This window comes from Haliaeetus albicilla, chromosome 25 (assembly GCF_947461875.1).
Source record: "Haliaeetus albicilla chromosome 25, bHalAlb1.1, whole genome shotgun sequence".
Lineage (NCBI taxonomy): Eukaryota > Metazoa > Chordata > Aves > Accipitriformes > Accipitridae > Haliaeetus > Haliaeetus albicilla.
The window spans coordinates 5017115-5039362 of NC_091507.1; the positions used below are offsets into that span (position 1 = coordinate 5017115).

At 39.8% G+C, this 22248-nt stretch overlaps 1 protein-coding gene across 1 annotated transcript in view; it reads left to right on the forward strand.

The window, feature by feature from the left end:
* The window catches only part of ANOS1 (anosmin 1), a 150225-nt gene that overhangs the window by 78745 nt on the left and 49232 nt on the right, over nt 1–22248 (forward strand). Inside the window, exons 3-5 of the mRNA XM_069770443.1 lie at nt 6171–6233; nt 9422–9644; nt 14869–15053. Of these exons, the coding sequence (XP_069626544.1) occupies nt 6171–6233; nt 9422–9644; nt 14869–15053 (471 nt within the window). The remainder of the gene's footprint in view (nt 1–6170; nt 6234–9421; nt 9645–14868; nt 15054–22248) is intronic.

Here is a 22248-nt window from a genome sequence, read left to right on the forward strand (position 1 = left end):
AACCGCTCGCATGGAGAATTACTCACGTGAAGCCTCCGAATCAATCAAACTATTGAGCGTGGGTTTTGGAGAGCATCCAGAATAATCCAGCATGGGAATGAGAAAAGGTTTTTTTGCATCCCAATTCTGGATTCGCTTACCTGCCTCTGCAGGATTCCTCACTCGAAGTGCCTGAAATTCTCACGGCGTATAGTTCTGTTTACCTGAGCTTTTCATTTTGTAACATACATTATGAAACAGTCACACTTGTGTGTTCTGGGTGGGTAGACAGCCCATACCTTAGGGCTGGTCAAAGATTTAAACTGGAGATGAAAAAAAAATTGAACAGGGATCTTTAAAAGAGTGTGTCTAACTTCAATTTCATAACCAAACACCTCTTTCATTTTAATATGCAGAATTCAGGTAAGCTGCCTAGAATCTATGGAAGGAAAATATCCATCTTAAAGTTTATGAGGACATGCATTACCGCAGGAAGATGAGAGACAAATAAATAGACTTTTATAAAATGATTTGACAAAAATTATGTACATTCCTGAAGTGGGCAGCCAAAGTCCTTCAGATGGATTCATTGGTCTCATCCCAGGATGCTTTTCTTCTGTTTCATTGCAAATTGTCAAGGAGTTGTGATTCTTACCTACTTGTACGTGTAATTAATATTCTCCTATTCTGCTAAATTATTTCCTTGTAGGTATAGCTTTTAGAATTACACCGTGTTCTCCTAAGTGCAGAAGCACCAAATCAGACTCATGTGTCAATTTGGAGAATCTAATTTGGTCTTTGATTCAAACAGTAACATAAATACTGATATTTCTTTTTGGCATTAATAAATGAGATGTATCTTCTAGGAAGAGAACATCTGAGGATTGTTTTTGTGTGTATGGGTCTTTTGGGAAAATATAATCTGGAACTAATGGGAGATTTTTTTTAATTGACGTGTCAAAATTTTTTAAATTATAAATCTTCCTGATGCATCTCTTCACTTTTATCATGAGAAATAGTTTCAATAAACATATCCTGCATCTCATGACTCGTATAGTAAAGAAGAAAAGTAGTTGTTCAAACTGTTCAGAAGATAGTATGTTCTATGATGCAATACCGGTAATACCTAATATTGTCCTACCAAGTTAGCGTGCTATTAATTGATTTGGACTGGTAAATATTCAACTGTGCATTTACTGTTCTGAAACCAAAAAACTGTGTTCTTTGGACAACTCACAGTCCAATTTCTGAGACACAGAAAGTAACAATTTCTATTCCTGTGGATAAACAGCAGATGAAGATAAAAAAAATCTCAAAATTAGTTATTTCTCTCTTGCTGCCTGTTTCTGTTTACATTGTATTTACTGCCACTATGCTAAGATTTACAAATTGAAAATCACTTTTCTCATGGTTCCTTTGGGCGCAGTTGTATATTTAAGTGTACCCATCACAAAATGATTCTAAGAGTGATGAACACTATATTCTCCTTTGACTTTGGTTGATTTCCTGACCCCAAGAATGTTCTCTGCTCAGTGCCTGATAGTGAGTATATGTATTTTTCAGGTGCTTGTCTTCATGACATGGCAGGTTCTTAGGAGACTGTACACTGAAAGGTGGTTTTTTTCCTTTTTTAACCATCTAAGTTCATTTAATTAAATTCCTTAGGACAGCAAAACACTTATATATATATTGTAAACATAAATCATTAATTTCTGACCTTACTGTTGTGAGAAACCAGAATGGTGAATGATAATGAAAAGAATAATTATATTCCAGCTATAACACTTTGATTCCATTCTTTTTACAACAGTTTGCATATGACTTGGTTCCCCTTTGGTGAAGGAAGAAGCCTTATTAGACAAAAGTACTGTGGGTAGACTCTTCTACTCTGAAATAAATAATTGTTTGCTTTTTAAACAGTTATAAATATGTCATATCGACTATTTAATTTAAATATAATATTTGGATAAATATACAGTATTTGAATAAGTATTTATTTCAATACTTAAATGATGTTTTGCAATTCATTAGACTTTCAAAATTGCTGTGTTGGTGTAACTCTCTCCCATTCAAGTCAAAGGCAACATTTCCCAAGCAAAAGTGTTGGTGGACTATTTTGAAAATCCCTTTCCTAACTACTGTAAATGGTATGCATCATATGCTAATCTCATAGTTGCTTTATTTATAGTTTAAAAATCAGAACAAAAAAGACTTCTCTAACAGAAAAGAAATAAAAAAATACAAACCAAAATATTTTAAAGCGATAGTAATCCTTCTCCCTTGAATGAAACAGTACTTTGCCCTTGTTCCTAATTTTATACAGTCTAAGTATTAACAGAGCTATAGTAGTATCTGATATATTACACCTATGTGTGTGTGCATATGTACTCAAACACACAAATTTTGACGGACGACAAACGCTGCGGTGCTTTCTATTAGCCCTCCTTTTGGCTTTTGCTGCAGACGTGTAGTACGGAATAACAGCTCTGCAGCAGTCTGGGTGAAGAAAGCAAGCCGGCAGCTTCCAGGTTTATCCACAGGAGATGACAAAACCGGTGCTTTAGGAGGATTCCATTTAGCAAGGCCACTGTAATTAACACCCATCATCTTCTGAAGAGTGCCACCGGCCCGTAAGGACTGGTCCAGTGTTTCGTGCCTCTTCCCAGCCCCGCAGCGGAGCAGCCTTGACGGGATGCCGGAGCAGCGGCCAGTGGTGGCCGCAGGGGACCGGTGACATCTGGGACATCCCCGGCCGGCCGGGATGCTCCCCGCATCGCCGCCCTCCTGCCTGCTGGGGGTCTGCCGGCTCCACGCCTCAGCTTGGCTTCGGAGGGCGCGCGGGAATGTCTGCAAGGTGTTTTTTATTACAAAAAGTAGAGGCAAAACCAGCTTGCTGCTTGGCCTAGATCCCTTTTTATCCTGGATAGAGGATTTCAGTATCCTTTTAACAGGCTCGCACATTTACGCTAATCCGGAAAACCTGGATGTCTTCACCTGCTGGGTGGGAATAGTTTTCTCATGGGCGTTTTAGATATTTCCTTGGAGCTCTTCTGATCGGTGGGAAATGCTGTAGGCTTTCCTTTCAGACATCAAGGCTAAGCTAAACACCAGTGAAATAACCCCTGTTGGTCTGGGGGAGCTTTGGGTCAGGGCTTTGCTGGGTTGCACTGAAATTATTAGAAAAGTATTATTGAAATTTTAAATTTTAAGATGTATGCTCTTTTTTTGTATTCTCTGAAGACTTGGATTTAAGAAAACAGATGTTATTGCCACTAGTTCTGACTCAATTTTCTTGATTTTAACTTTTATTATGCACGGAACGATACCTGTCAGAAAACCTTCAGCTGCTCTCGATGTAAGGCCTGATTCTGCTTTTTCTTGAGAGCATTTTCAACTTGGTGCTTGCCTTGGCTGGGTGGACTAAAAATGGGGGAGATCCATAGCGGAGGGAAAAATGTTTTACTACATACTGTGCGGAGCACTGCAAAATGTGTGTTCTTCAGTAGACTCATCCTGAAGTACATTCATAGCAAAGCATGCCAAAGATGAGAAAAAACACACAACCCTTTCCAGATTAAAGATACGGCTCAGAGTGACACATGTAAATGGGATGAGAAAGTTTAACAGAACCAGGCGGGCTAAAGTTCATGGCGACAGAGAGTTTATTGGAAAGCTGAAATGTGTGGAAAAAGACAAAATTATGTGCACAATAGCCCTTCTTCAGAGCTAGCATGTACATAACACATTGGATCTGGAACACATTTCCCTCTCCATATAAAAAACATCAGGAGAGACTTCATGGGGATGAAAAGGTATCTCTGTACCTGAGATTATTGCAATTCAGAGGATAAAGCTCACCAGACAGTGGGGGGATCTTAAGATCTCAGCTGATTTACAGTTTAAGTTGAGGACTCAAAGGTGAGACCTGGATCTGAGCTTCCAGCTTTTCCAGCTTCCCAGTTTAGGGGAAGCTCATAACAGAGTAGCTAAGAGGGTAAATGCACAAACCCCAGTGTTTGTGAGGTGCTCTCACCTTTGTTGTTGCAAGCTTAATAACTACCTTTTTAGAAGGACGGTCCCAAACTCTTCTAGTGCAAAGTTATTGGCAACATTTCTGTCTGCTACCGGTTTTTTTCCAACCTCCAGAATGGTGCAGCTCCAGTAAAGCCAGGCAGTCGGCTTCTGCAGCAGCCCATGGTGCTAGGCTAAGCCCAGTGCTCTGAGGACTCTTCATACGGCAGGAGTAGGAAGATTTTTTTGGTTATGTGTAGGTAAGAGCACTCTAATCAGAGCCTATAAAGCTTATGATGGAGGTCTTATGGCTTGCTCCATCATCTGTGTCCCTTGGAGTATTCTGAGAGCAGGATACTGCTCAGCCCTGGTTCATTTTGTCCATCTTGCCTTTAACGTGTCTGAGTTGACATCATCATCTCTGCCTGCCCTGGTGGCAGGAGATGCTGGGGCTCAGCTAGAGTAGCCTGGGCTGTCCTGAGTGATAACTGAGGCAGAGAGTCAGCCAGTCAAGGCATCAAGTGCTGGAACCTACTTGCACTGCAGGTGAAGCCATCCTGGTACACGCGCCTTGAACAAACCCTCTGAAGCACACAGCATCTTGGTATTTCCTTCCAGGAGTACCAACTGTTTTGTTCTAGAGCCCGCAAGAGAGGAGGGCCGGTCAGCATGAACTTGGTCCTAGCTGTCACCTGAAGGTTGTGGACGCGCTGGTTTAGATACGCTCTGTGTGGCTGTGCAGCAGTGAAGCAAGAATTCAGAGAAGGCAAGGGTATGGAAATCCTGACAGCCTCCAGGATCACTGACAAAGTCCCAATGTGGTCAAAATGTTGCCCGTTTTGTCTTGACACCATTTATACCTCTGTAATTTGGGGCTAAATCCATCAGACAGGAGAGTTGTAAAATTGGCCTGACAGTGGAATTGGGCTCAAATGTGCGGTAACTATACTACAGAAGGAGCAATGCTCTGGAATGAATTAAACTTACTGACTTCAGTGACATTTTGTAGTGTATCCTTCTAATTACTCTGTCTACAGCACATTGTGAATTTTCAAGAGCTAGAAATTGAGTCTAAAAGACCAAAATATATATATATATATAGAAAATTTGAGTGGTATTTTTCATTCCTGAAATATATAACTTCTGTGACTAATGGTTTTATTATATTTTTCAGGTGTTGTTGCTAGTAAGAAAAATGGTTAACTTTTAAAACACTAATTTTTTTAGCACATTAATGGTACAGGTGGACAGCTGAGGTACAGCCTCTGAGTAGTCATGCTTGTTTTTGAATAGCATAAATATATAGGGATCCAATCTAATACTATGTATAAGAGAAGCAAATTATATAACTACTAAATTGCATGTCAAAGGCCTTTCTTTTTGGTGCAATAAGTATCTTTCCACTGTTACCAGAAGGAGTAGGTGTTATTAACTGCCAACAATGCCAGTATTTTCCAAGTTCATATGTCTAACAAAGGAAGAGAAGAGGTTTCTGGATGTGAGTCTGAATTTATGTTTCAGCTGCAGCAAATGCTCTTAATAGTTTATGCTGTGCTGTGAAGCTTGACACTGGTTTGCAGAGTTTGAATCTCAACTCTGTGTATAACCGTGGCAGTGGAGGTTGAAGGTGAAGAAATGGTAATATGGTACTTGAAGTAAAGTGGCTTTGCTAACAGACCAGTGCACATTGTCTATTTATACAGGAATAGTGGTTAAACCTCTGCTGAGTTTACCCCAAAGCTTGATAAAATAGTTTCTCGCTTGGGAAGCCATGTGCCCGTCTAATCTTTAGGCTGGTCAGTGAGGAGAAGATTTAACTTTCTGTAGTTTAGAGTAGTGCTTTTGACATTGTCTCTGTGATCCAGTGGCATGGTGTTAAATGGTATTAGGACCTAGATTCAATAACACAGAAAATAGGATGGCGTATAAACAAGTGAGGCAATTGCCTTGTACAGTAAGAAATACTGAAAATATTTCTTGTAATCTAACCGTGGCTTGGCATGACCTTGCTCTGACACTGTGACTCAATGACACAATCTTATCCTCAGGAGAAGTGGATTTTTAAAGCCTATTATTAACTTCCTATGGGTCAAACAAACAACTGGAGAAGAAATGGGGTCATTTGTGGTTGTTTATTTCTTTCTCTTCCTGACACTTCTCTGCCTCCTGATTCTTCCTAGTGCCTGGAGCCCTGCAAAGAGTCCTGGGACCTGAAGAAAAACCATTGCCAAAGCTTCTGTGAGGTAAGTCAGCCCAAGGGCACTCTTTCTCACTTTGTTCTAGCTGTCTCTTTCATTTAAATTATTAGCTTCAAGGAGACAGCTAACAAACATGGGCTTTTTACAGCATTTGCTTTCATTTGTATGGGTACACATATAACAATTTAGACTTTTTAAGTCTTAGTTTAAAAAAAATTTTTTTTTTTTTCCTGACCAAATGGTTTATCTCAACTTGAAGTTTTAAGACTTGATCCAGCCACTCTTACCTAACTTCTCTCAGAAGGTGCCGTTAAATCCCTCCTGCAAGATGCTATTTCTACCACATGCCCTTCTATCTTTTCTGGCCATGTGTAAGAAAGAGTATCTTTGTTGAAAAGATAAAATGTCATTGTGTGAAAATCCTTGTGCTGGGTAGCTAGAAAAGATGGCTTTCCTGTATGTGAAAGTCAATCTGATTTCTAAAAGAATATCTCTCCAGGACTGTGGACTCCTAGTTCAGAAGACTACTATCAAAATACATAATTATTCAGGAACAAGTCTTTGGAAAACTGTTTCTGAATCATGTTTCAGAATAACCTGGTGAATAAGCAAACCTAGATGAGTTAAACTAGTACAAAAAAGGAGATGGTCTTACTGGATTTAAAACATGGCTCTGCTCAGTTGGTGGAAATGTGGTTTTTAGTACAAAATGGAAATATCATCTCAATAGAAAGCTGCTTTATTAGAACTAAATCAATATAAAGATACAACTTTATTGAAGTCTATGAAAGTGTATGTTTATGAAGATTTTCAGCTTTTCCTATAAAAAAATAGAAATGACCTTAAGTGATGAATTGATCTCAGTGATATACTGATTTAACTCCTCCCTCATCGCTGTGGGCACTCTTTTTTCTGGTACAAGAGCATGTCTTATGTTTAAATGATTTTAGCATCATGAAGAAGAGCAGGAAAAGCTATAATTTCAACTAAAAAAATACTTAGATCCAACTATGTGTAAATAGGGTTTACTGGATTACTGATATATGTAGTTACATTAGAAGACAAAAGAAAAATTTCTCATGAAAACCAATCCTTGTAAGAGTTCTTTAACCCAGATTAATTGCTGCTTCCTCATATAAAGAACTCTAGGGTAGTGTAATAAACCAGTTTTAGTGGATCTAATTTATGTCATTCTCGTATATCACTTCTCACTCAGGCTGTATGTTTCCAGATATGGGTGAAAATACGTATAAAATTGGTTTAAAAGGAAAACATTTGTAGAACACTGTTCTATTGTAGTTAAAAACAGTGAGCATCCCTCTTTGATTAGTGTTTTGTGGTTGAAGCTAAATTTAGAACTTCAAAGGCCTGTAATGAAGAGCAGCACATTTAGCAGCTAACTGAAAAATGAGCTGTGAAATAGGGTGAGGAGGAGAAACCTCGAGGACGTATTATGCCTCAGGGAGCTATAAAGTTTTTAATTAAGTAGCTGCAAATTTGTGATGTTTTAGGATTTGAAATTAGCTTCACACACACACACACAAAAGTAGGGGACTACTTTCCTTTCTCTCAGACTCATGTACGCTCCATAGACATTGTTTGATTGAATTAAACAAGGCTGTTTTCCTTGGAGAGTGTTTTTAATCTTTTTGTGTTTTGTGAAAAATCGGGAGCTTTGTGATTCTCAAGGTCCCTGCTTCGTGTGTTACTTCTTATCTACGCAATGAGTGCACTAATGTTAAAGGAACCTTACATGTGAAGAAGAAAAGGAGAGAGTTTACCTGACTCCTTTTTTTCCATACATTCAGTTTCCTGCTGGTTTAGCTTCTTAACTGGCTAACCATGGGATCAGGTGCATTCCAATGGGGAGAACAGCAGGAGTGTGGTCCAAGGATCGCTGGGGTCAGTAGGAGGTGTAAGGACCGCTCATTTTGGCAGCCTTTAGGCTGGTTAAGCCGTAACACCTAAATGCATCCTTAAAAATCTGATTCAAAAATTCTGGACTGTTCTGTAGGACAAGATAGCAGAGGTAACGTAGTGGCACGTTCTTGGACCACAGTGACTTTGGAGAATAAACTGACATATAGTCTGTGAAACACTTGGGCCTCCATAATAGGGGAGTCTTTCCCATTTTACCAAAAACAGGAAAACAGTAAAAATAAGAAAGTAGAACGTTTGAATATGGAAGGAAGTTGCAGAAATTACATGACTAGTTGGATGGAGACTGGGTTATAATTTCTGGGTAGGCTTAGGAATGTGTAAATCAGATCTGTCAGAGCGGAAGGTTTTTGGTTGCTCTGAGGTAGAAAGACAGGCTACAGATAACCCCAGTTACATGGGTTGCCCATCTACAGTTCCACCAATCACTTGGAGGGAATCACTTTAGCTGTTTTTGCACCGAACTAAATAAAACACCAGATAAAAGAGGAGATGAAGTCCCCATGTCACACACAATGTTCTCCCCAGGGTGCTAGATGATATTTTTAATGGAGTTTTAAGTGAACCTTGTAAACTTCTGAGTAGTACACATGCTATAAAATGTCTATGCGTTGAAGCAACCTCTCATATATCTAGGACTTGATTTCTCAAAGAAGTAGCATCTACTTTGATCTTCAATCAGTATATTTAAGGCTTATTTTAATCTGTATTTTCTGCTGATAATTTTATCAGAAATTTAGTTCCAGTTCCATGAAGAGTTACACAATTACTAATATGCTGGCAAGAACATAAAGATGCTACAAAATCTCCTCTTCGCCAGCTCAGTTCAAACAGTATAACGAGACAAGATTTCAGTTATTTATCTAGAGTGGCATTACATCAGATATTGTGGGTAAAGTGTTATGAAGTACAAAGAGAGGAATGTGGGGTAGTCCAAAAAGAAGACTGTCTGACCATTGCTTCCCCTTTGTTTTGGGAATGTTTTTAATCTGTCATTGAGCAACTTTGTAGCCAGCCAATGTGAGGAAAACAAGGGGCAGCTGGCAGATATAAACAACTTTATTCCATTAAAGATGGTGGTCTTACTTGAGGGAATTCATCATTCTGTACTTGGAATGCTTTTTTAGAAGTGGCTTGAATATATAAATCTGCAGGGACAGTCTTGCAAAAGCTGAAAATCTGAATTTTCCTTTAGGAGGTCTTGGAAAATTTACAACATTTTTTCTTTTTTTATTTTCTTTTTTTTTTTTCCCCCCTGTTGAAAACTTTATACAATTCTTTTGTTTTCCCTTTAGCCTCTCTTCCCCAAGAAGAATTATGAATGCCTAACTAGCTGTGAATTCCTTAAGTACATCCTGTCTGTGAAGCAAGGGGACTGCCCAGCACCTGAGAAGGCCAGTGGTTTTGCAGCTGCCTGTGTTGAAAGCTGTGAAGCTGATAGTGAATGTTCTGGAGTGAAGAAATGCTGTTCCAATGGATGTGGTCATACATGCCAAGTTCCAAAAAATCTGTACAAAGGTAGAGATTATTAATATATACTCACCCTGGGCTAATAACCTCAGGCCATAATAAAGTCTCCTAGAAAATCAGGACTTTCTTTTCATAGGAGTTTGTATGGATGGGAAGAAAAAGGAGAGGTGCCTGTAGACATGTGGCTGGACACTGAAAGGGTGGAAAGTCAGAGAAAAATGTTGCTCAAGTTTCTGATTTTTTCCCCTTTTGAAGCCCATGTCTGGAAATCTGTGGAATGTAAACATGTGGCTATTATGAATCATCTTAAGAAGAACAAACTTGCCAATTTAGGTGAAATCTCACTTAATTTGATGCAGATGAGAGAGAATGCAGCAGGAAAATACTTAACAATAAATAGTTCAAGTCCAATTAATCACAAATAACATTTATGTTTATAAGCCAAGCAGGTAGGACTACCAAATAGGAAGCGTGAGGTAGTCTGGTAAAAGAACAAATCAATGCATTATATTTGACATTGATGTTCTTAATGTCTTATTAAAAAATGTTTAATTGTTTTGTGTCCTGAGATTCTGTGAAAAAAGGTTTCCCATGACATCCATAGACAAGAACATATAGCCTAGAAATTATTTGCTTAGACAAACTCCAGATTTTAATTTGTTGGCATTAAAAAAAGCTTTATACACGGAAATATTCTGAAAATGTACTCATAACACAGAACAATGAGCATTTATGAAAGGCATTTTTATGTTCCACAGAGCTGGAATGTTTTGTTTGAAATCCGTTCTCCTTACTTCAGTGATAAAAAACCAAATATTAATCAGTTATTCTTCTGATAGCATGGGCTCTCTGTGGAGAGCCTAATCAGCAGAACTCTGAACTAAGGTCCAGGCTTAGGTCTGAATCCAGACTTATTTCCATCTGTGGATGGAAAAATGGTAAAATATGTGAAGGAGATGGTGATTTTATTTTTAAGATTATTGCTTTAACTGATATGTTGATGCATCTTTTTGAATGTCCCTAGTGATGAGAATGTATGTCAGAAAGAACGTGCTTTGACTTTTGAATCCTGTCTTTGAGTGTACAGGATGGGCCATCAGGAAGCACTGTCTTAGTTACTGACATAAATGGAGAAAATTTGATCTAGAAGTCATAGAGGTTGAGTAAGCATAGAACTGATGAAGATAGTAGTCAAAGTATTTTGAAGAGCAGGCAGTACTGTCATCCAGCTTTCCAGTGCAGAAGGGAAATTCTCTTGCTTCCAAGATACTTCAAAGCAGCCCCTTTAAAACGATAAGGAATTAATATACTCTTATACACAGCACCTTTCAAAATGAAAATTAATAAAATGGATCCCTTAGTTATTTCTTTCGTCTTCTTGAGACAAATGACCAAAGTGATGAACTGGCATTCGCAGTGTATATGTCATGATTTACATGATCAGGCTCCATACCACAACTACAAAGCATTCCAGTAACTGTAGCAGCTGGAAAAGGTAAAAACAAAACAAGCAAAGAAACAAACAAATGAAACAAGATGACGTGCTTTTGGAGAGGACACAGGATATGACACATTGTATATCTGCACACTGGAAAGTCTACTACTGTTCAGCCTAATTATATAGGAACAGAACTAACCTTCTCTAACGTCTTATCACCTATCTGCAGGAGGTGCTTGCTTGTAAGAGCATCTATGTCTAGCAGAGGAAGGGCAAGCCCAATACCGTACGATGAATTCAGCTAATTAGCCTCTTCAACCTGTCTTTTTGCAACAAAGGACAAATAGAAGCGGAGCAGGCTTGCTATTCATTTCCTCCAGGGGTACATGACCTTCCTGTCACTAAGGAAGAGCAAACTCTGCAAGCATGACTGAGGTCTAGTGAATAAGTTTAGTACTTATCATTTTGACAGCACTCACAGCTAGAAAATGAACTCAGATTGAATCTAAGAGTCTAGAGAAGTTCCTGTTGATCAAGCTCTGGAGATTAGTTACAACAGCAGATATAAAATACCCATCTGATTTGCTGTATTTACAAACTGGATTTGCCCTCTAGTAGAGTGCTAAAGCCCAATCCTAAAAGAATATTAATGTAAGTACACTGCCACCAAAGTCATATGTTGCAAATGTGGTTCGATTAACGTAACAAGTCCAGTTACTTGTTATCCTAATTGTTTATTGGCTTGCATTTTCTATAATCTTCAAACTGTCTATTATCATTGTATTTTTTCATCTCTGTTGAGAGTGTTACTAATCAGTTACACAGTCTTCACATTTTTATTTCCCTTTACTGGAGATATCAAATGTTCTCTCCTACTCTTCTTTCATCTGCCTCATCCACCTCCTTTACGTTGTCTCAACTAGTGAAGGACTTCAGAAAGTGTCCCTTCTCTGTGGCTTATATCATTTTTTTTTCTATATGGAGATAATGATGTTATAAATAACAGTAAGTGCCTAAGGTAGATTTGGTATTTTAGAGTTGGGGGCGATATCTCTGTTTAGAAATAAAACAGTTTAAAAATGCAGAAGAAGACGGAAGGAAGAGAAAGGGACGGAAGAAGCGTGATCAGGTTCACTTTGTCTAATGTGCATGATGAATCCCCAAACAAGGACAAGGACATGTATCTTTTTCTACACTCAGCTGATGACAGCTGAAAAAATTACCTTTTCCCTGTTCAGAAGTTAGTGGTCTCTCAGATGTGATGATACACCTACTTGTGTGAACTTTCCAGGACCTCTTTTTAACAAAGATTTAGGGTTCATGCTGTCTAAACCAGCCTAACTAGTTTTGTCTGAAACGTGTAAGGGAGCAATCCATACAGCAGAACAAACTGCAGATCTGGGCAAGGTAAATTGTGAAGATTGTGACATTTAAAGGGTATGATGGTACCACAATATTATAATAGGATAGCTGGGGCCGGGTAGTCACCCACAGTTTAAAGACTCTTTCCATGCTTAAAGAAAAATAGTTTTGTATTAAAAAAATAGTGTGCAGTTTTAAAAGCGCACATCTCTGAGTCTTTGAACAACTGTGTTTACAGTTGTACTAATGGCCTGAATGTACCCTTTACTGTCTGAAACCCTGCCATGAAAACTTTCTGAACTCCTGGGGAACTGACATATAAGATACAGATTCTTATGATGGACCGGTGTGCATTTATTTTCCGTGGCACAGAGATGCATGTGCTGTTTGAAAGACACCTTTAGAAACATTTTTCCTGGGCTCTGCTATCGCACACATACAGCAATCAGTGATCTGAATTCTTCAGTTAAGCACTGCAGACATCAGAGGACTAATTTGTTCCAGCACGATGAAAGGGCTGACCATTTACATAATAAAAAGCACATTGAAGAGTAATTGGATCTACACATCTGGATATTAAATTGGTGGTGCTGGTTCTACAGAAGTATTTTAAAATGCACTTGTGCTGTGCCCTCGTTGTTTGTGCTGCTGCGCTCCATCTGCACGCAATTACGTAACGCCGGAGAGGCTGAGATCCTTGCAATCAAGTGAATCCAACTGCCCCTAATGCAAAGCAGATGGAAGTTTTCTTAACATGCAAATTGTAGGATTATTGTACATCATAATTAAAGACGGATTTTCAAACGTGGAAATCCGAACTGACATGTTCTGTGATGTTCGTTGTATTAGACTAAGACTGCAGGCTGTTGAAGGATATCCAGGGCTTAAACTGCTGTGATAACCAGATTTAAGAACTGAATTTTCCTCAGGTTGATTTTAGGTTTCTTCAAGGGCTACAAGATCAATTTTTATTTACTTATAGATAATTGTATGATCAGATTTAGGAGAACACCTCTTAAAATATAAAAGTGGTTTGTTCGCCTAAGGAAATTTTGCTACTCAGTCATCTGTGGCAGACTGAGTAGGAAACAATTTATCGAACCGACACACACAGCTCGACTTACGTGGACACCCACTGAAATGGCAAAATAACTAAAGTGCATTTGATAACTTGCTAAGAAGGTTTATATGTCAGCATAGAAATCTTATTTGTGACATATCATGAAGTGACAAAATGCCGCACACTCAAATATATGAGTTCCTAAAGTCTGTCTAGAGAAATGTATCTAACACTTGATTTAATCAAAAGATGCCAAATTTGAAGAGTTGTTTTCTTCCTCCAAGCTACTGCAGGTGTTTTCAAAAAGGTGATGTTACCAGCAGTAGAAACAACAGAAATAACCGTCCTTCAGTGTCACTGTGTAATGAGAAAGTGCTGTACAATTTTAGAAGGACATCTTTGTCTCTGAAATGTAACAATTGGACAATATATATTAGGTATATCTATTCCAAGATGCTTTGGAATTACCTTGCCTAGTTTTTTAGGGAAGAGTGGAGAGTGACACATCATACAATGCAGTTGCATGTGGGTCAGTAAGATCATGGTACCACAGAGAAGGCAAACAGCTTTAAGTATATCAGACTAATGTAAGACGCGTGAAACAATCCTGCTTCTCAAGTCAGTGCTGGTGAGAGCTTAGACACAGTCTGTGCCCAGTTTTAGGCCTGACGCTGGAGAAGGGCTGTGGGCCAACGTGAGAGTTTCCAGAGACGACTGCAAGAATGATCAGAGGTCTAGAAACACTGATTTAAAAGGAAGATGGGGTGCCCTGTGGTTCTTAGGCTGAAGAAGAAAACATTCAGAGGCATGATAACAGTCTTGCGGTTCATAGAAGGCTCCTCTGTAGATGAAAGAAAGAATCTGTTCTCCATGATCCATGAGCATCACGGACAAGTATCGAGTTTAAGATGCGGCAGAGGAGACTAAACAGGGTGGTGAGAAAGCTTTCTAATCGTAAGGATAGAGTAGTGGAATGGATTACTAAGTGTTGCTGTGGAAATTCTGTCATTAGATGTGTTTAAGGACAAATTAGGTGAAAAACTGAACAACAGGTATGGATGATTCTGCTTGGGATCAAAAGGATCTTTCTCCAGGTTGTCAAAGAATATTTGCAAAGTGTTTTCTGTGAGATCAGTTTTAGCTTACAACTTTCAGATCCTTTAGTTTTTAAATGAAATAAAGATATATTTTTGAAGTTTTTTTTAAAAACAAGTTTTATTGTTGGCAGATAGGTCAGCTATGAGCACTTCGAAACTCCCATGCTCATCAGCCTATCCATTCCCCCTTTTTAACTTCTGTCTGACCAACAATCTTATTTTTAGATTATTTTTTTTATATAGCTTCATCTATGTATGGTTTAATCACATCCTGTAAATTACTCATGTATTTTTGTCTGCGTGTTGCTATTACAGGTGTTCCACTGAAACCCCGGAAAGAATTAAAATTCATAGAACTTCAGTCTGGAGACCTGGAGGTGAAGTGGTCTTCAAAATTCAATATTTCTATTGAGCCTGTGATTTACGTTGTTCAGAGAAGGTGGAATCAAGGAATCCATCCAAGTGAGGATGATGCTACCAACTGGCAAACTGTGGCACAGGTCAGTTCTTTGTAAAGTGATATGGATCCTATACGATCCAGATGATGATCTAAAGGTCGTCTTCAGATCGGAGAAGAGTTAGATCATTTACAGGTGGGGAGGCTCGTGCAGAGGGATCCCTTTATAGGGTCTCTCTCCAGGTCATGACAGAGCTGCAAACAGAATCCAGATCTCCAAGGCCTTACTTCACTGCTCAACGAACCGTTTCCTAGATTTACTCAAGAGAAGTGAACTTCAGTATTTTCACTTCTAGTTTTTCAGTTATAGAAACATCAAATGCTTTTGGTATGTATTGAAAATTATTTTGTAAAAAAATATACCAGTAAAGAAGTAAATAATGGTTTCCTTGTCCCTAAAAGAAAAAATACTCAGAGGTCTATGTTTTCCAAATGAGTTTATTTTGTGGGTTTGCTCTCTATAGATACAAATCTATAGAACTAGCTGGAGGCTTGATTTTCATAAGGCTGGTGAGTGGCACTTTCTTGTAAGCACATACTTATGGTCTATTCAGATGGGAATTCCAAATTCTCTGAAAGCTACAAGTCTCTTGAAAAATGTAGAATTAGATACCAAAATCCACTGAAGGAAGCACATAAGAGACATAGTTCTTTTGAGGTCAGTGAGACTCAGTGCACAGTCTCTAAGGCATGGCTTGGATCTTATCAAAATGCTAAGAAATACAATTGGTGAAAAGGCTATTTAATTTTCTAAAATAAAACAAAGAGTGAAAAAAACCCTAAAACTTTTTTCTTTGTAAAGTTGTTTTTTTCAGAGGTTACCCTCCCAATTCGGAAAAGCCTATGATGTCATGCTCTTATCACTCAGTGCAATCCAGACTGAAAATGTAAGATTCATGAGCAAATGTTTCTTAATGAGAAGCAGCCAACAGAGCATAAATTTTCACTTAGTTTCTTCCCAGTTTCAATCTGTTTTTTAACATGCTGACAGTCCACCTGGATGGCAGAGTTCCAATCGTTTATCTTAACTGCTTCGCCCTCATCCCTGCTGACAAGAAAACTAAAATGCTGATTTTGAAAAGACCTGCAAAATGTCATTATAGCCAGGAGAAAAAAAGGGAAAGAGAGAATAAATAGAACCATCCACAAAATAAAGTAAGGACTTTAAGTTCTGTGACAATCTGTGTTCATTCTCAATTCAGATTGTGTAGGGAAAAGCTATCTTAAAATAATGTCAAGTTTGTGAAACTGAACACTCAGAAGTGAAGTTCTTAGCTTCAATGTGGTGCTACAGGGGACTGTCACTTTGTTAGAGTCTTGCTCAGAAAAAGTCACCTGCAGTAGAGCCTGGCACGAAACTCAGCTTGTGCAAGCCAAGGGAACGTGCACACCTCCAAACCTGATAAAGTTGCAGTGACTTACTTACTTATTATCTCTCAGGTGAGGTTCAGGTCTGTATTGGTTTTATGTGGCAAGGTTTTGGTAGCGGGGGGGGTTACAGGGGTGGCTCCTGTAAGAAGCTGCTGGAAGCTTCCCCTGTGTTCGAGAGAGAGCGAGCCTATACCAGTTGGCTCTAAGACGGACCTGCCGCCGGCCAAGGCCGAGCCAATCAGTGATAGTGGTAACGCCTCTGTGATAACATTTTTAAGAAGGAAAAAAAAGTTGGGACGGGGAAAACAGCCACCGGAGAGAGGAGTGAGAACATGTAAGAGAAACAAGCCTGCGGACACCAAGGTCAGTGCAGAAGGAGGGGGAGGAGATGCTCCAGGCGCCGGAGCGAAGATTCCCCTGCAGCCCGTGGTGAAGACCCTGGTGAGGCAGGCTGTCCCCCTGCAGTCCAGGGAGGTCCATGGTGGGGCAGATATCCACCTGCAGCCCGTGGAGGACCCCACGCCGGAGCAGGTGGGTTCCTGAAGGAGGCTGTGACCCCGTGGGAACCCTGCGCTGGAGCAGGTTCCTGGCAGGACCTGCGGATCTGTGGAGAGAGGAGCCCACGGAGCAGGTTTTCTGGCAGGACTTGTGACCCCGTGGGGGACCCACGCTGGAGCAGTCTGTGCCTGAAGGACTGCACACCGTGGAAAGGACCCACGCTGGAGCAGTTCGTGAAGAACTGCAGCCCGTGGGAATGGCCCACGTTGGAGAAAGTTCGTGGAGGACTGTCTCCCGTGGGTGGGACCCCACGTTGGAGCAGGGGAAGAGTGTGATGAGCCCTCGCCCTGAGGAGGTGAAGCGGCAGAAAATAACATGTGATGACCGTAAACCCCATCCCTGTCCCCCTTGTGCCGCTGGGGGGGCTTGGTGGAGAAATCCGGGAGTGAAGTTGTGCCCGGGAAGAAGGGAGGGGTGGAGGGAAGGTGTTCTGAGATTTCGTGTTATTTCTCATTTACCTTACTCTGGCTGATTTGTAATAAAAAGTGAGCTAATTTTCCCTAAGCTGAGTCTGTTTTGCCCGTGATGGTAATTAGTGAATGATCTCTCCTGTCCTTATCTCGACCCGCAAGCTTTTTGTTATATTTTTCTCTCCCCTGTCCAGCTGAGGATGCGGGAGTGATAGAACGGCTTTGGTGGGCACCTGGCGTCCAGCCAGGGTCAACCCATCACAAGGTCCTCAGTTTGCATTCTCCCTATTCAGCAAACAACCTCTTACCTTTGCTACCAGGAAAATACCATGCAGCAAAAATGAGCCAGATGTGGATTACTCCTCACTGTTACCTTGCAGTGTATACGTGCTAGACTGTAGAAGCCCAGCTCTTCGGGCTGGTGGATCCAGACTGCAAAGGTAGCACGCTGCTGTGCTTTTTCTCATCCCAGAAACAGACCTCATGCACATTTCTGGAAGCATGCACTACATATGCTCCGCGGCAGCGGAGCATATACGAACCTCCGCCTTCTTGCAGCGGGTGTACAGCAGAGAGTGGTTCAGAGACGTGTTCTTGTGCAAGAGCGATAAGAACCCTGGCAGCTGCCTTTCCTGGGGGTCTGTTACAGGCAGGCAGAAGGGGCTGAGTTAATCACTGTGGCAGGAGAAGCCTCCTCCGACTGACATCTTTCCGAGACCTTCACTGTCCCTTCTGCATCACGAGAGACGCATGTTTGGTTGTGTGATGGACCCCACCAGCCATGTCAGGTCAGAGCAAGCTTTGGGATGTCTGACGGGCTTCGTGAACTGTGTATGTCTTATGGGACATACAGGCTGGGCACCCTTGAGGGGGGCTAGTAATCGGAATCTCTGTCTCTATAGAGTAATGTACCTCCATCACGTTTGTAGTTTTAGACATCCCACCAGGCAGTCAAATTTGTTAAGTGTGGCTGCCCGCAATAGAATTTATTTTGCAATGTCGGCAACAAGGATGGATATCCAGTTTGACTAAAGTGACTGTGTGCATGGCCTCCGGGCTTTTCTTGTCTATATAACTGAGATTTTTTCTTGTATGATTCCAAAACATTGGGGTATGAGACCTTAATTGCAGGCAAAGGCGGTGAAGAGCTCAGCCATTCGGCTGAGAGCTCCTGGGCATCTCAGTCCAGGGGAGACAATGCTGGCTCTTTCATTACTCTGCAACTTAAGCTAGAGAGCATGTAAAAAACAGCCAAAGATCAAAAAGGCTGTGGGTGAGGATCTGAATTTCTCTGTGCTTATGCCGATATGTAGAGTAATTATACAAAGTTATTCTTTGCATCTTCTTATAAGAAATTTCATAATATTTAATCAGAGTTCCTGATCCAATATTCTATTTTTATTATCTGTCCAAGAAGAAATGGGGTTATAATGTTCAATAACTTTATTTTAAGGTGTTTACTTTTAAAAAAAAACTTGCTGTTTTCTATTGCCTTTACATGAGCTGATTTGCAAGTAATTTTTCGTGCCTCATATATTTCTACTGGATATTGAAAAAATAATTTTGAAAAAGATTGTTTCCTTTGTACTGTATTGTGTCATCAGTTCTTTTTTGATGTTTTTTTTTTTTTTAAGGAGGAAGGCTCAATCTATTAAAATGTTATTTATTTAACTCTCCAAGTATACAAAAAAAGCAAACACATTGAAAACAATTTTAGTTATTTTTCACTTCAGGAAGAAGGGATTTTGCTAACTTTAGTTTTTTACTGCACATTTTTGGGAAAACTTGACATAACTAACCATTTGACTAATTTCCATTGATTAATATAAAAACTACGGGAACTAAGATACTAGTTAGCCTAATTAGCTATGATGTACAGTGTCCTAAGTGGTTATGCCAAGTTTCTTACGCTACTGTTTTTAAGGTTTAACCAGCTGAGCAGGACCTGCTGCAGTATCCTATGAGAATACATCTTGTGAACAAACTTACTGTTCTGTTTGGTGCTAATGCTTTCCAAAAATAATAGTATTACTGTTTACATTGGAAACTTAGATATTTAATTGTATTAAGCTAATTAATGAATTTAATTCAAATATGCCAGGTCAGTTATTTTCAGACAGAACAAGCGTGTGTTGTGTGAATGGATGTCAAGTATGTGTGTGTGTGTGTGTGTGTGTGTACACACACATATATGTATACGTATGGGCAGACAATAATGAAGTTTACTTATTAGTTTATTCCTTTATTAAAAGAAATAAGGGGCAGTATTTACTGCTAGCTTGATTGTGACAGACCTTAGTGTTTCACCTTGGAATTGTCTAAACTATGTGGACAGCTAATCTTTTTTAAAACTTAAAGTTTCTGAGACACCTGAAGTTCTGGTTCTGAGGATCACAAAAGGTTTCTCAGCCCCCGACAGTGAGAAATCCCAGCTGGAGCTGACCCCCAGTCTTGTACATGAAAGGTTTCTCTCTCCATCTTGCAGGAGGGGCTTGCTTTGGTGAGTGTTCTTAGAAAGTGCCCACCTTGTGTGGGATTGCATTCCCATGAAATAGGGGGGTTCTGCTGTCCTTTGATAGAGTAGTAGATGCAGCACCGTCAGGTTTCTTCTGTGTCAGAGGAAACATAAGCTCAGCTCTTCTGATACCCTGGATGGTATCCCTTCATTCTCTGAACTGCAAATTCTGTTACCACTGTGCGTTCTTTCAAGAGAAGGTGTAGAGCTATGAACTCAGGAGGGGAAGGCTGTCCTCTCCTATCTCCATTAAACCTTTGCACTACAGAAAGGAATCCAGGATCGACAGTGTGAAAGATAGGGAATGAACACAATGAAACAGTGCGTTGATTACTGTAATCCTTGGTGAGGGGACAATCCTCCGTACCAGTCTTTGCTGTGAAGACCTTCTTACACCAATTTTTACAAATATACAAATAAGACAGAAAAAAATCCTTGGAGTGGTGATGTAAGAATCCCATCTGATGGCCTAACTGCTATGCTGCCGGGTCATACATTCTCCTTCTTCTCCCTCCTCATCCTAACTAATCCCACCTTCCCTTACAAGAAGTTGTAACTTTCAGCCTTCCTTTCTCCAAGGAACAGTTTGCCCATGAATGTAGAACATGTTCTAATTCAAAATAGCATGCAACATCCAAGATGCTAGGGAATATTTTCTCCCAACCTCTCAGACAAAGGATGGGATTGAAGATAGGTCATCCACGCTCTGGGTAAGTACTTTAGTCATTAGTCAGTTATCTGAGCTGGGATCTGGGGAGATTTCTGTAGGCATTTTGAAGAGAATAGCAGATAACCCATTTTGAAAGACAGGATGAGGGGACTGCTTTCAGGAGACACCTCAGGGCTTGAACAGTTAAGGGCTGCTGGGAGAAGAGTAGAACTGTCCGTGCTTCCTAAATGGGACAGCTCTGGGCAAATCTCATCCAAAATCCCACCTGAAAGCCCAACCACTTTCTTCTTTCTGGCCATCGGAGGTGGCCTGTTGTCCCTTGGACCTGAAATGCACTCTTGAGAAGGAGCGTCAAGCTATTCTCCGTATTCTCCAGGTTATGTCATTGCAATTACGTGCTGCTCTTCTATAAAGTTGTATCCTAATGTAATTAATGGGGATTTTCCCTTGTCTTCATTGAATTTTGGACGGTGCTGAAGGTGGACATGTTGGCCAATGATTTTGTCTGAGGACTCATTTGTTATTTTAATCCAAATGAAACGCCTATTAGGATTGGAGGTTAGCTTCAGAACATTCCTCTTCTAAGTAAATGGGTAATGCATAGCCAAAATAAGTAGTAATTATGACCCCGTAATGATTTGAGGGGTGGTCTTTTTGTTTTGTCTTTTATTTATGACTCTTAAACAAAATATACTAGCATTCTAAGAAATTAGAATCAGTAAAATTGTTGTTTAATTTCTCTCATATTCAGGTAGAATTTTAGGTGTGTGATGAAATTCACCCATTAGTTATTTAATACCACTCAGCGTACCATTTAGTGGGCTTACATTAATATAAGACAGATATTGAAAGGACTCTGAATATTATGATCTCAGCTCCAAACATACTTAAGTAGTGAGAACTAACTAGATTAAAGCAATTAAACAAAAAATTCAGTTTACCATTAAGATAGTATAAGATATTTCAGTAGTATTTAGCTCTTTCTTGAAATCTATTAAATCTATGTAAAGGTTCCTTAGAGGTGCCAGAGTAGTTTATACTCTATAGTGCAAGAGTTACAGATACATCTCCTGCATGCCATTGAGTTTAACAGGAGCTTTGCCAACAAAAGGAACGATTAAAGTAATAGGCCCAAGGTACGTCAATAAATTAAAATAATTTTGGTGATACAGACTGACAGATTATTTGATTTTACAGTATTTCACGGTTGCCATGAAGACTGACACAACTGAAATCTTTTCTTTTAATCAGTCCTAGCAGAATAGCTAAGCCGATGCAAATGACAAGATTCCTTAGCTGAGGAATTTGGGGTCAATTCTATTCAGATTATGCTTGCCTTGTAACTAAATTCAGCAAATCTGTTCTTAAAAACCCACAGTGTTGTAACTAGTTAGTTACAGTTAGATATTGGTCCTGACCCTGATTTCAGTTGCAGCAGTAGCCTGAATATGTCCTTGGGTTTTTTTCTGTTAGTATAGTGATAGTTTATATTACTCTAGTTCACTGTCTAGTCTCACCTGCAAGTTCTTGAGTATGTGGGCCTGCATACTGGAAAAAACTAGCACATTTGAGTGTCCATAAAATGAAAATAATAGTAAAAATTGGTTCAGGTAGGCTTTTTTTCTTCCCTAGGGGAACCCCTTCACTGGATGAGATAATTCACTCTACAGGTAACATAAAAGCTAAAAAAAGGAAAGATGAGGCAGGCAAGGAA